This window comes from Podarcis filfolensis (assembly GCF_964270895.1).
Source record: "Podarcis filfolensis genome assembly, chromosome: 6".
Lineage (NCBI taxonomy): Eukaryota > Metazoa > Chordata > Lepidosauria > Squamata > Lacertidae > Podarcis > Podarcis filfolensis.
The window spans coordinates 28,927,207-28,942,492 of NC_139609.1; the positions used below are offsets into that span (position 1 = coordinate 28,927,207).

Sequence of the window (15,286 nt, forward strand, 5' to 3'; positions counted from 1 at the left end):
GACCATCCTTCAAAGTAACCTCATAGGATTGTAGACCTTATGGAGTGAGGTATGCCTGTTTACTCAGAAGTAAGTCTCACTGTACTCTGTACCTGTTTACTCCCAGGTAAGTACATCCTGCATGTTTCTTTTAAATCTATACTTACCTGAGACTTATCTCATAAGTGTGCACAAGATTCTAGCCTCAGGGTAGTATTGTGGTCTGGAGAAGATGAACATATGTCACATACCTGTGACACAAAGTTAAATCCTACACAAACCACTGGACAGTAAATCCCATTGCAATTGCATTTGCATTGAGTGAGCCTTGCATATAATTCCAGCTAAGCACAGAACTGCCAGCCATCCCTTATTTCAGAATTTGAGAGTTTTATATCTAAAACTTTGGATTATCAAAACAAACTGAAATGGATAGAAATGGTTTTGTAAGCTTGATGTAATATGCCATGTAATATTTACTTTTTCTAGCTTTACTGATTTTTTAAAAAGTTGCTTTATTTTATTCTGCAGTGCTGCTCAGAAATTGTTACAGGACAGTTAATCAATATTGTATGCAATACAGTATAAAATAAAATTAGATATCATTTAACAATAGTGCTCTCCTAGCCCTGTCACCCACTGTAACCTCACAGAAAAATGTGATATTTGATTTCAGGAAAGGATTTTTTTGTTTCATTTCGTTTTTTACAAATTGACAATTTGTAACTTCAGCTGATGAGTGGAAAAGGTCAACAAGAGCTTGTTTTTGACAACTTCTGTTGGCAGGGGATTTGACAAGAGTTGGAACAGATGTGTTTTGTCATTCATCTGATTTTGCTAATGCAGCTTACGAAACCCCAGAAATAATAGTTACGGGACTAAGAAGGCAACATCATGGTCAGATTATAGGTCAATATGTGCTAGGGCTTGTTTCGGGTTGTTTGTTTTTATTACGTATTTTGTGTTTTTATATTGTGATTTTATGTTGCAACCAAGTGTTGCATGAGCTCAGGTCTAACCAGATCGCGGAGAGATGGTGAAGTCCCCAGGCCTTGCACCACTTCAGACTGGGGAAGTTGGTCACACTTGTGAGTTAGCCCTACTCCACCACCTCTGTTAAGAACGGAGCCGCCCTATGCTCTCCGAATTTCACCTGCGTTTGTTTCCAACCCAGCTGCTGGTTATAAAGTAAAAAATTATTCCTTAGTAGTACTTGCACCTGCTTTTTCCTCCTGCCCTACCCCTTTCTCCTTATGTGTCACAGATTGCAAGCCCGAGGGTGAGTTTTTAAAAAATTTAAATTTTAGGGAGCAGTTTTGGCATGGGCGAAGTCGAGGGGGGCAGCTGCCCCCATCAATAAAAACCAATACAAATGTGAGGTTCTGCCCCCCCCCAATCCTGACTACGCCCATGCTAGAGTGGGGTTAAAACTACGGTTTGTTTTTTTAACAAAAAAAGGGGAATTTATTAATGGGGAACATTTAGGAAAAACAGAGGACACATTTGCCACCTTCTACTTTTAACTGAATGGCTATGACGACTCTACCCATGGAAAGGAGGAGGCGTCCTGGGAAAAGAGGACCTATGGCAACCCCATTACCGCCTCCCATCCTAACCAGGACACACCTACGTACTCTCCCCCGCCTTTGAGCATCGCCGCGAAAGCGAACGCTTTCTTGTCCCGCTACGCTTCCCGTAGCCGCGGCGAAGCCCCGCCCACCGAGCCGTCTAAAGCATAAAAGCCCGTCGGCCCGCCCCGGCCGCCCAGCCGCGCGCAAGGGGAGGAAGGAAGATGGCGTCCACCAGCCGGTCAGTAGCACAAGTTGCCGGGCTCTTCTCTAGATATAGGAAAGCAGGGAAAAGGGTAGAGGGGTGCGTCCGGGCTCGGGGCGGCGGCGGCGGGGAAAGGAGAGCGGCCTGAAGCCGCGGCTTGGGCTCCTCTGAGGGGGAAGGTAGGCCCGCCGCCTCCAGTTGCTCTATCCGGTCTCCCTTTACCTCGCTCGCCGCTCTCCTTCGGCCGCCTCAGCTTGGGCGGCGGCCTTTTCCGCGGGGCCTTCGGTTTTTCCTCCTCAGCTCACTCCCGCCTCCGCCGCCAAGGATACGCTGCTCGCTTTCCAGACGCCCCGCTGGCCTCAGGTGGTGGTGGAGGACGCGGATTGGGACGCCTCAGGCCGCCTGCGCTTTTTCACCAGCCCCGTTTAAACGGATGGTGCCTTGAAAGCAGCTCCCCGCCCCCCAGAAAGGATTCTGGGAACTGTAGTTCGCCCACCGCAGAGCTACAGTTCCCAGCACTCTGAACACCCCCCATATGGCGTGTAGGCAACTTTTGACTCCCCCACCAAAACCTTGTGACTTGCTATACCATGAATTATTTTCTCTCTCCCCACTCCCCCATCCAAATTAATTTTTATTGGTTTTCCAAATCATTGCCACGCTGAATTTAGTTGTAGACAATTTAGTTTTCTCCCCAAAACTGGTTTCGCAGCAATGCCACATTTCAAGCGGCGGGTGATTCTTTGCCTAGGAGACAACTCCTAGGGGCTGAGGTCCCTTTGGCCCCTCCAGTAAAATATTTTTTGAGGGGGCCTTCCCCCAAAGTTGATGGGCCTTCACATTCAAATGGTGGACGTGTGCCGTGTCACGCTTACAATATTTTATTCTCTTGTTAATTGTGCGTTTTATATTTGACTTAACTTAGCAATGTTTTCTTTTGAAATGTTTAAGATTTTTTTTGTTAACTTTGTTAAATATGTATTCTGTAGTTGACCTTCGTAACATTTTATTTTGAACTCTTTAAGATAATATTTTAGTTTCCTATTATGTTGCTTTTACGGTATACATTATTAATACGTAATTAAGTAATGCTTAATTCTGGATTGCTTTATTGATGTTTTAAACTGCTTTGAGATTTCTCTTAAAAATATGTTGGCACCCATGGGCATAGCCAAGAGGGGTCAGGGAGGGGCAGCTGCCCCCCCAATCAATAAAATACATAGCAAACTGAGGTTCTGTCCCCCCCTAACAAAAGGCCCAACAAAAATCCTGACTGCACTTATGTTGGCACCCCGATTTTTTGCCAATACTGGGAAGGATGCAGTAAAGCTGCAGGGCTGGGCAGGCACATCTCAGTAGGGTTAGGGTGAAATCTGATGGGCGTGCTGGGAGCAAGGCTGCTGTTCAGTCCTCCAGGTGTTGCTGAGCTACAGCTCACATCTGGAAGGCCATAGGTTAGCCACTCCTGCTGAGGGGAGTTCCCAGGATAGCCAGCTGACCTCGGGATGGGGCCTCCTTAGCTTACAGCTTGTTGAGCAGGAACTGGGAGATAAACCTGCTAATGGTTTTAATATGGAGCTCAATTCATAGGGACAGCAGCTGGCATCTCCAAAGAGTCCTTGCTTTACCTGGAGCCGTGCTCTAGGTGGCTGCACCTGATTTCTAGGCCTCATGTTTCTGTGTTGAGGAAATCGCTTGTTTGGATGACGGCTCTTTGGCAGAGCTGGAAATTCACCCTCAAGATATTTCTATATGCAGAGTATATGCAAATGTTTGTTGTAACATTAAGATCTAAAGTTGCTTTCGTAATACATTTTTGGGGAGGCAATTGTGTGAGCAGAACTGTTTTGGGTCCTGTCTGTATGCTCTCTGTTGGGGTCTCCCACTCTTGCAACATCCTACTGTTCATATTTTTTCTAATATTTTGTCAGAAGAGATGTTTATATTGTACATATTGTAATCCTTAATTGTAATGCTTTGTTTTGAAGTTGGATAAGGTTTGGAGGGATGAGGAGAGGAAGTTTGGGATTGCTTTATTAATTTTGTTCAGGTTGACATTTTAAAATCCAGTGTATTCGGAGTGAAGGCTGGCTTCATCAGATATACTTAGAAGGATCTATCTGACTCCTTGCAATCCTCTTCTGTGAGACAGGGGACATACTGTTAAGTTGCACACCCATGAAAGTTCTTTGTTGGGCAACATTCTGACTACTTAGACTTGCTTTCCAGATTTGCAGTTGGCCTAGATTAGTAATGTGATTTGCATTTGGCCTAGACTAGTAACATGAAACTGATCATTTTGTACATGGAATTCACTTACTAATTTACTCACGTTGACACTATCTGTGCCAACTAGTGCTAAATGGTGTGGCCAAATGTTATTTTACCCTCTAGCTGTTTGGGTTGGCTCTTTTTTCCTGTGCCTGCTCTACCAGTTTGTTGTCTGGTGTATATACAACATGTGATTATGAGCTTAGAAACACGAAGGCTGTTACATTATTATTTTTTTCGTGCTAATTCCAAAGCATTGTGGATGATACAGGTCAGTGCAAGAAATCCAAAACTGGAGCAGGGCCCCTCACAGGGCCCCTCAATGATAATATAAGGCCCTTGAGCTGAAACACTTTAACCAGCCGGTGGCAAATTTATTGGAATAGTGGGCAGATTTTGATTTCAGAGGAAGTGGTGCCATGGGGTTGTGGCATAACACAAAATTTGAAGATATCCCCTCCGCCCCACCTCCCCAGCCAATGCTGCTTCTAGGCTTTTCTTTTTTCAAGATGAAACCCTGAACAAGGTGAAGAAAGTACAGATGGGAGTGCTTGGGTATATCCCCCAGCCTTTCTAACAGGCATTTTTTAAACACACACACGCGCGAAGGCTCTGAATAGGATGAATAAAATGTTCACTGCCAGCTTCACCTGGCTGCAGGGATATGCTCACTGCTTCTCTCCCCCCATCAGACTTATTTTTTTAACCCAAGACCCTGAGCAGGGTCCTCCTGCTAGGTCCAGCTGCCCACTGCCAACAAAGGCCTGAGTATGCTGAAATATTCTTGCCACTCCTTCCTTTTCTCCATAACCCACTGTCAGACTTAAAAATGAAGGGAAAAAGTCCATGAGAAGTGCCTTCTGTCATTTCCAGCTGACTGGCGGGCAACAGGTCTGAGCAAACATTTTGACAGTGTCCTGGTTACTTTGGGGATACCAAGGAAGGCTCCTGACTGAATTGTTTTCTCCCTTTAACAAGCCAATTACAATTCTGTTTATTGACTTTCTGTAAGACTGCTTTCTTCCCTTTTCACTTCCTAAAGAGCATCTTGTTTAGATAATTTTTGAGCTTATTATAGACTACCGCAAAGGAAGATAAATGCTGTGTTTAGGTTAGTTAAACAATTTAGATGATAGCAGCTGCAAGTTTGAGGCAGTGTGACCTTGAGGAAAGTAGGCTACTGTTTAAAGATGTTTGAATGAAACATTTCCTAAATTGACACTCTGTAGCATAAATATTGTACTATGCTTAAGCACTGTATTGCAACAAGAGTTTGCCTGGGAGCCATTGAGATGACAAATTTGTTATGGACTATCTGAAAGCTTGGCCCATTTTTAAACTATGTAGAAAAGAAAACCTCTTGAGTTGGAATCTATTTTGGAAGGGAATTAAAATGCAACCAACAGCCATACCTTCCACAAAACATATCTTTGGTCATAATACAATATTTGTATTGTTTAGCCGTAGGCCATCACAAGGCAATATTCAGAACAAATACGTAGCATTAAAGCCAACCACAGGCATGACAAGAATGCCCAAGTATCCCTTATTGAACTTGAAACAGCAAGAACAAAAGCACCACCATAGTACTGTATACGTAAAGGTAAAGGTAAAGGGACATACATTTAGGTAAAATAATTCTTATATTAACATTAACCAGTCTAATTTACACCCCGCTAATGTGATTTTAAGTTCATAAATACAGAGGATTGGATATTCAACATGTTTTGACATCTATGTGACTCACTCACGTGCTAAGTGGGAGTGTATTTAGCATATTTATTTTAAATAATAGTTGCACTTCCTGCTTCATGCTCATCTACTTCATGATAGCCATTTTAAGAATAGAGAATGTGGTTCTGTGTGGAGGAGCTTCTGTTCAAAGTTTAGAAATCCCACTAGGCATGTTGTAGCAATCTCGATTTCTTGTCTGGCGAACTTGCATTTTTTGGTGGTATAACCATTACAGGGAGGTATCCCTGGGCTTTTTTCACCCGGAATTCACCGGAACTGAGTTTCGGCATCTCTTTGGTGTGTTCTGGCACCTCTGTAGTGTTGCGCCACAGCAGCATGGCACTTGGGGCTTTGCAACAGAGGCTGTGGGCAGCACAGCACTCTGTGTTGTGTGTCAGAGGCTCAACAACTTTGGCTGGGTGCTCCCCCCTGAAAAAGGACAAGTTCTGGCACCTCTTTTTCTAGAAAAACAGCCCTGAGGTATCCTGATACTTATATATAAGTTTTGGTCTGCTGCTTTTGTTACAAGTTGACCACAGTGGTATGTGGCCACAACAGATTTGTCAAGGTGAATGGCTAGCTGCAATAGTTGGTATTACTAAGCATAGTTGGGATATCAATTTCAGGGCTATTTCTGTCTTTGAGGCAAACAGATTTGTCACCAATTTCATGCCATGTTTATCAGCTTCTTTCAAATCACCAAGGAAGTAATTGCATATATAACATGCAGCAAATTATATCCTGTCATGTCACATTTTGAGTTTCATTTAAAACTCTGAAAGCATTCTAATGCATTTTACAAGATCACTAGAAATTAGTAAAACTTCAAATATTTTGCATGATCAAGATGAATTAGGATAACGTTTTCCTCTTGAAATAAATGCTGCTTATCAGTTACTTTGTAATCCTACAGATTTGTTAAAATGAGGTCTTATAGGGTTTTCATAATATGCCTGTCTTCTCTTTAGCATTTCCCCCTTATATAACTCATTTTCTAAATTGCATAAAATATAATGGCAAGTGGTCTACACCTATTCAAATGTATTTTTATTTCTGTGAACTATGTGCGTACATATTTGTTTAAAATAAAGGACTCATTGGAGGTAGTGACTTAGTTGGAACCTTTTCTCCCATATGCTTTGAACGGCTTAGACTTATTCACAAACTTTTCATAAACATGGTTTTTAATGTGAGTTGTCACACAAAGCTAAAATATTGCATTTGTTTTTAAGGGTGGATGTGCTGCCAAGAGTGACGTGTCCAAACCATCCAGATTCCATATTGGTGGAAGATTACAGAGCTGGAGATATGATCTGTCCAGAATGTGGACTAGTCGTAGGTGAGTAATTTTACAGTAGTTGTATATCTTACTCTAAATATTTTATGTTACTATATTATTTTTATAATAATATTTATTATTTTATCTTAAATGCCAAAAGATTGCATTAAGAGCTTCAGTCAACACATTTACTTCTGTAACAAATCTTTGAGAAGTCTTTGCCACGTAGAAACCAACAGCTTGGTAACCTACCAAGATGTTTACGCAGATACTTCCTGTTAATTTAGTCACCGTAGATAACTGCCCTGTCATATTTTTTTCTGGTTTAGCAGAAACATGGCAGACATTCACTGTATTTTACCCATGTGTCACCTCTTGCACACTGACCCCAAAAAAGACTAGCCACAAAAGTTTCCAACCTGTTACGAGCGTAAAGTCTCAGACTCTGCGCAGTTTTGGAAACAGTCGGGTGTTAACTGATTTCTCAGTTGTGCGGGGTGTGGTTCCTCACAGGCCATTCTTTGTGGTGCCCTCAGAAACTCCCTCTTGAGTTTTCAGGTATGGGTATCATATTTTAAGAAACAAACAGGTGTTGTTCAGCTCCAACTCCCACCATCTCTGACCCCTGGCATTGCTGACTGGGGGTGATAGGAATTACAGTCCAATAACATCTGGAGGATATAATATTTGGTTACTTCTGCTCTAGGTGGTGCAGAATCAGGTTGCTGTGAACCAACCAGATATAATGAAATGATAACTACATCTTCATAACTTTTAAAGACTTTAGCTGTCATGAAATCAGTAGAGTACAACATCCTGGCCAAATTTCAAAAACAGTGCTCTACATTCTGATACAGCTTAACGTGTGAAGGAGTGGATTTGCCAGTTAGAATGAATTTTACCAATTTGCATAGATTTGGCGTTTCCACAGACATCAGACCTCTTGGAAAAAAGGTGGTGAAAGTGGCTAGAGAATGTAATGTATTTTTTCTATTCTCTAAAGTGTTGCTTTAATATAGAAATGGTGATCTGCAGCCCCTGAAAGTCTTTTCTAGTTTCTTAATATTGACTGTGTGCTGTTCTTCAAGGTTTCCACTTAAAGAGGGAAACTGATAAAAGGCTGATAAGTTAAACTTCATGAGAAAAAAATAAATTTCTTGCTACTAGTGAGTAGTAATAGACGTAGATAAGTATTACTTTATTTAAATTTATGTCTGGCCTGTCCTCCCAAAATTGCTCTGGGTCACAAACACAAAAAAGACAATCGAAAATTAAAAAAAGAGTATTTACCACATCTAAAAACAATTACAGTGGTACCTCGGGTTAAGTACTTAATTCGTTCCGGAGGTCTGTACTTAACCTGAAACTGAAGCACCACTTTAGCTAACGGGGCCTCCTGTTGCTGCGCCGCCGGAGCACAATTTCTGTTCTCGTCCTGAAGCAAAGTTCTTAACCCGAGGTACTATTTCTGGTTTAGCGGAGTCTGTAACCTGAAGCGTATGTAACCGGAAGCGTATGTAACCCGAGGTACCACTGTACATACCTTCACACCTAATAATTCCAAGGTTGCCAGGAACAGTATCTTTCAACCATCAAATCCTGGATCAGCAGGGATGTTTCTCAATTCCTCCTGAACATACATAATGAAGGGGAGAGGCAAAGCTCACCAGGGAGGGCACTCCGTAAATGTGGAACTGCCACTGGTAAGGCCCTGTTGAGGGACAATGCCACCTGGGCAACAGCCTGTTGTGCTCCACTAATAGGGCCTTCACTGCCTACCATAGGGCTCAAGATGTATGGAGGAAGATACTCTTTTAGGTGCTTCCAAGCTGTTTAGGGCTTTGGATGTAGTACTAACCACATGAATTAGGCCCAGTAGGTAACTATCACCCAGTGCAGAACTGGTATCCACATGGTCCCATTATAGCAGCAACATTCCGCACTAGCTGCAGCCTCCAGACCTTCAAGGGCAGCCCCATGTAACAGTAATCCAGCTGGTAGCTCATCAGTGCTGAGTGTCAGGCTACCCCAGTCCAGGAGCAGCTGTAGCTGCCATTCGTGTGCAGTGCATGCTACTTAGAAACAATTTTAACTGTTGCTATACTAAATTTGCTTGGCTGTGACTCCGCCTACACTGCACTTTTAGGAGATGACATCACGATCATTTTTGCTGACTGATACTGCCTCATGAGCATTCCACGTTGTAGTTGTTTACTTCAGTGTATAAGCAAGGAGTTGACGTGGTAACTCTTAGGGTGATAATGGGAGCATGGCTTGCTGTGCTAGTAGAGCTGTGATTGGTTGTTGCATTTAATAACCACCTGTGTGCTCATCTGTAAATACAGGTTGCTGAACCAAATCTGCATGTGGAATTATGAGACCTACACAGACCTAGCCATGGCATCCAGTTCTGGTAAAGTGTAGTGCAGGTATGGCTAACCTGTGGCCCTTCAGATGATGATGTTGGCCAGTGGTCAGGGAATTGTCCCAGTGACACCTGGTTAGCCACCCATGATGGTTGAGTCTGAACAGGCAAATCCCTGGATCAAATCCCATATCCATCACTTAGTAGGTGGCTATAAGCAAGCACTGTTCTTCCTGCAGTAAAGGGATAACACTGGCTTGTCATACAGGACTTCTGAGAAAGTACAGTATTTTTTGCTCTATAGGATGCACCTGACCATAGGACGCACATTGTTTTAGAGGGGGAGAACAAGAAAAAAAATTCTCTCCCTCTCTGCGCAGCGCCCCTTCAGCAAAGTGGCAGGAGAAACGGAGCCCCTTCCATTTCTCCTCCCGCTTCGCTGAAGGGGTGCTGCGCAGAGAGGGAAAGCTGCGCAGCGCCTCTTCAGCGAAGCAAAGCCAGTAGAGCAAGAGGGATTGGTGTGCACCGACCCCTCTCGCTCTCCAGGCTTCAGCGAAAGGAACCCGAAGCCTCCAGAGTGCAGCGGGCACTCCCACTGCGCTCTGGAGGCTTCAGGCGGCTATCCCTGAAGCCATGGAGCCTCCATTCGCTCCATAAGACGCACACACAGTTCCCCTTAATTTTTGGAGGGGGAAAAGTGCATCTTATAGAGTGAAAAATACGGTATGTGAAGTGCTGTCAAGACTCTCAAGCAGGAGAATGCCAAAGGCAGATTTGAATCTACTGGTAGAACTGTGTGCTTTGCAGCACTTTCTGACTATTATTTAATATCAGCAATAATTGATGTCCCCCTTCTACCAGAGAGCATCTGCTGGATGCTCTTTTCTACAGATGAGCTACTGCTTGCACCTGAGTGTGGTTGGTAAACCTTGGGATTTTAATAGAAAGCAAAGTAAATCTTGAAAGCCTCAATTCATTCCACCCACTACTCTAAAGAACTATATTAATATGCATCAGAAGTGTGTTGATTTTGTAAGTATGTATAACTAAGTATTCTTTGGTAAGGGCATTCTTTAAACAATTATCTGTTTGTATGACTTGGTTTTTCTAGGACTCTCTCCATGCTTCTCCTATTTAAATGTCACTTTCATTTTCAACATCCGTTCAGTTTATTATCAAAATGAGATAACTGGGACTGCCAAACAGAACTTCCTCTTCTAATCCTGGCACAAAATTAATGACTGATGACGTACGTAGGTTTCATCCAGGCCTCCGTTGGCTTTTTAAAATTATTTTTTATTTCACTTTTTCAGAGAAATACTGTATCCCAAAGTGGTGGTAGTCCATGTGGCAGGCCCTTCCCTGAGGCTTACCAAAACACACCTACACATGCATTGCTAAACAGAAGTCAAGGGAAAAGGTAGAGGAGGGAGGTCAGAACAATGCCAGAACAAGCTGTAATTCAATAAGCATTTATATCTAGTGAGGACCAGGGGTGGTGTTCTGTTGCTTGTAGATATGTTCTGTAAGGGACCCAGCAGCTCTTTTACCTCTGGCTGTTGTGTGTATACCAAGCTCCCTGCTGCTTCTCTTCCCTAGGTCAATGGATAGTGCCAGGCTAGTTTTCCCTCTTGCCATTATGTTCTTTCTTAGAGGAGTTGCTAGTGCCTTTAGTCCCTTGACAGATGGCAGAGTTTGGCGTGTTCTTCCCCTCAACTCTCGTGTATTTGAACACGATTTCTTAGATGCTTAAAGTATTAGTACCATAGCAACTTACATAAGGAAAGGCCACCCTGTTATGGTAGAGCACATTCTTTTTATCTGGTCCAGGGTTAAGTCTCTGGCATCTGCAGTTAACTCAAGCTCTACCATCTAAATTTTATTTATCACCTTCAGTTGTATTACTCAGTTCTGGCCTAGATACTGACATTGGATTTGTGTGGGTGCACTTCTGGGAAGTTAGAAGCTCAAAAGGTACTGCTGCCTCTTCTGGTTGAGAATTCCATTTTTGTAGTTGGTTGGTGTGTGAGAGAAAACGATGCATTATGTTCTGTTCTTTTTCTAATCCCAGTGTTGAATTCATACTCCAGATTGCATATCTTCTGGTGCAGCAACAAGCTGTCTGCAATTGTTCACGTGCTCACCTATGAAACAGATTATTGGTTTGGGTTGTGATGGGTGGCTGGGGACAAAAACTAAGGAAGGCTAAAAAGAAGAGAAACTGGGAAACTTTTAAACGAAACCTTTGAGGTGTGAAACTGAACTCTAGACAGTTACAGTACTTCTTTGCAGAAAACTCCAATGAAACAAAAGAGAGAGAACATTTTATAGTTTACCATATGTAACTTTACCATTTATGGTTTGTATAATTGTTACTAGCAATTTTAAATGAAATATTATAAAACCCTAGAAACAAACCAAAATGTAAAGTTAATGTCTTAGAACTTTTACTTTTGAAGAGGAGGTCTGGTCATTTCACCAGTCACTAGATGGCAGCACATTACCTAATTAACAATTTGGACAAGTTCCATTGGATTGTGTGCTCCTGTTTAAATGTTCTTAGAACCTTGTGCACTGTTTATGTAGCAAAAAGTTAGACAAAATGCCAACACATCAATCCACGATGCAAAATTCTAACTTGCTGTCTTAATGCTGTCCTCTAATTGGTATCTGTTTCACTGAACTTCACAATTGCAGAAGTAACTGACCATTCAACTTTTTCTGTTCTGGGTAACAGTTTTGTTCAGAGTTAAATTCCTCTTCAGTGTTCACCTAGATTAATGGAAATGTGGTTTGATTTTTCTTTTCTGCCATGCATTTTAAAATGTCCCCCCCCCTGTGTTTCAGGTTTAGGATTTCAGATTTCTGTTCTAAATATTGCTAACGCATTCATTTGCAGTTCATGTGAAGTTTTCTTAATCACTTAAGTTTTGGCCTCTTGGGATACAAAAGCCTTCTACAGATAAAATAAAATTCTTGCTAACTTACTAGTAGATTAAGAAAACTGGAATACGCAGAAACTGAAAAAAAAAGGTGGAGTTTTGTCCTGGCCCATGATGACAATTGTTTCTAAATCTAACTTCATTTAACAATCTGTTTAAGATCATATTTTTTTTAATAAGCAACTCTAGCAGCATCTCAGAAGTTATGGTTCCTATTGTCTTGTATGATGAGTGGCTGGGTGCTGTAGGTGTATATATGTTTTTTATTTTAATATTAGCAAGGCTAACTTTCCTTTGAAAATGCCAGGATGTTTTTAATAGATAGTGTGTTTTATTCATTTAAAGCACTTACTGGTGTGAATAAACTTTCAAGACTGAGAACTGATTAATCATATACTTCTCTAAATAAAGAATCCTAAAGTAGTGATAAAATTAGTACATGGAGGGATATGTCTTCACCTTATAGCAAGAGAACACCAGTATCTAAGGACTGAGCAGCAGTAGCCACAGAATAATATAAAGCCAATCATGGCTTTTTGTACTGCTGCACTTCAAGCACACATCTAAAAACAGGCACTCGGTTCTCCACATTTGCCACTTCGTATGTTGCCCCATATGCATCTTGTGTGTATTGAAGACACAGGGATGCCCATTGTATTATTGTATTTGTACTTAATCCAAATATATTTCTGTATTACTACTTGAGCAGTATAAGGAAATGAGTAAAAGGGCAACTCCGTGAAAGCAGTTTCTTTTCCTTCTGGAAGAGTGCCATCCTCTTTTATAAAGTAAATTAAAATCTCGATTTGAAATTGCCCCTGACTCTTCAACTTGGATGACTCACTGACATTTCAAGATCAACATGCTCAAAATAGAATGTCTTGGCTATCTCCCAAAACTCCCCCCCCCCATTCCTATCAATACTATCCAGCCTCTTTGCCCAGGCACTTAGTCTTGTGTTCTTTTTTTTCTTCTTTCCTGCAGAATTCATTTATTGCCAAACCCTAACTCCTCTCTCTTAACAGCATTGCCAATATCTGTCCTTTCAATCTCTACTTCTAATGCTCTGTTTCATGTTGTTTTCTTCTTGGCTATTGCTACTTCCTATTCTCTGGCCACCTTTAATCACACTTTGATTTCCTTCCCCCTCTCGGAGGCTCCTGCCTTGCTGACTGCATCAATGTTCTGACACCTCCATTAGTTCTCTCCAGCAAGGTCCCTTCTCCTTTGAACCATTACAACCTTTTTTGTTTTCCATGCCTCTTCATAGCTTTGCTCTTCTGCTCTTCTCTCTCATTATGTCTAGGTTTGAAACATAAGACAGACATACATTTCTGTCTCTCTACTGCTTGGGGTACTATGCAGTTTATGTGGCACCTATGTGGCCTTTAGTCTCTTCAATCATAGTTTCTTTTTTTTAAGAAATACCATCAGTAAAAAATGATTAACAATATTTGAAAAATCCCTGAAGAATACCTACTAGCAGCAATAGTTGGGACATCTTCAATGAACTGATGGGCTTTGTAGTTAGTTTTGTAGGTTATACCCTTTTTTAGATAGAATGCACACCTTCTGTTGTAACTGTGTTTTCATTTCTTTCCAGAATCACGCAGATAATTTTCTCTACCACGATAAAAAAATTTTGAACCAATAGTGTGCTGCTTAAATATATTTGGTATATGACACTGAATAGTTTTCTGTTTAACTTACGTTGCCATCTCGGGGATACATCCCCCCCTTTTTTTTGCCAAAGTTGGCAGCGACAAAACAGTCTTGTCATTAAAGCAGGAATGGTGCATAATTCACAAGAGGGCAGATCCCTTTTGTGAGTCATATAGGTCATTCCCACTTGTGTGGAAAAATATTACATCATTGCTGTGCTCACTGTTCTATTTATACAACACCAGAATTTCAAGTACATTTTGCTTTTTTTAGATGCAGTAAACAGTAACCAGACTGCTAGGCCTTAGAAGGAACAATGCTTAATCAAATATTTACATAGAGGCCAAAAGAGGAAAATGCTTTCTCCTATTTTAAACTTATATGGGGGAATAATGGCTCCCTGCCTTCATTGCCATACATGCTGTGTTCACTTTTTAAAAAGATAATCTTACTCCTGATTGATCCTTAAAATAAAAAAAAATCCTCTGCAGACACGTAAGAGCAAAGAATAACATCTCAAATATGGTTCAAGAGTTGCACTATTTCCCTCCTCCCCATTCCTATCCCATTGATCCTTTTTTTACATCTCTCTCTATGTCATTATGTTTCTGCTCCAGGTTCAAAATAATACCTTCTCGACAACCAATAGTTATTTAATTTGTGTTCTCAAATATTTGCAGCTGTTATCCTTTGGAAACTTTGTGCTGAAGTTTTAAGCGTTAAGTTGAGCACCTCTGTACTAGATTTTATACACTTTGGGGGATCAAAAAAATAACAGTATTCTCTTTATTCTAATTGCCCATAAACATTCTCAGCTGTGTGGCTCTAATGTGCAGCTTCTGTAACATAAGGGTTGGGTACATTTCTAAGATTTGCCATCTCAAACCATTAACAGGAGAAACTGCTTGGCTACCTTCATATTGCTCTGTGTAGTCAATCTGCTATCACAGTATTCAGGCCTCCCTTGGACTGAGATCATAAAGCAGTAGTATACATCTCCTTAATGACACTGTAAGCAACCAGTATGATCAGTTTTAGTTGTTAATTGTTCCTCTAAAGTCTCATCTTCTAGGGGAAGCCCTTTCTGAGTCATAATTTGGAAAATAGCTGCTACTTCGTGAAGCTTGTTGCTTTGGCATACTTACGACTTATGAAATCACGACTATATCTGGATTCTTTTCTAATGACTGATTATTTCCCTTTGCTACAGTCTTGATAACAAGCCAGCAGCTGAATATCTGAGTACACTTCATTAGCAGCAAATCAGTCTTCACAGTTTAT

General features: G+C 41.4%; 1 protein-coding gene across 1 annotated transcript in view; it reads left to right on the forward strand.

The window, feature by feature from the left end:
- Positions 1–667: 667 nt before the first annotated feature.
- The window catches only part of GTF2B (general transcription factor IIB), a 28,785-nt gene continuing 14,166 nt past the window's right edge, over positions 668–15,286 (forward strand). Inside the window, exons 1-2 of the mRNA XM_083620730.1 lie at positions 668–1,788; positions 6,990–7,096. Coding sequence (XP_083476856.1) covers positions 1,772–1,788; positions 6,990–7,096 — 124 coding nt within the window. The 5' untranslated portion in view covers positions 668–1,771. The remainder of the gene's footprint in view (positions 1,789–6,989; positions 7,097–15,286) is intronic.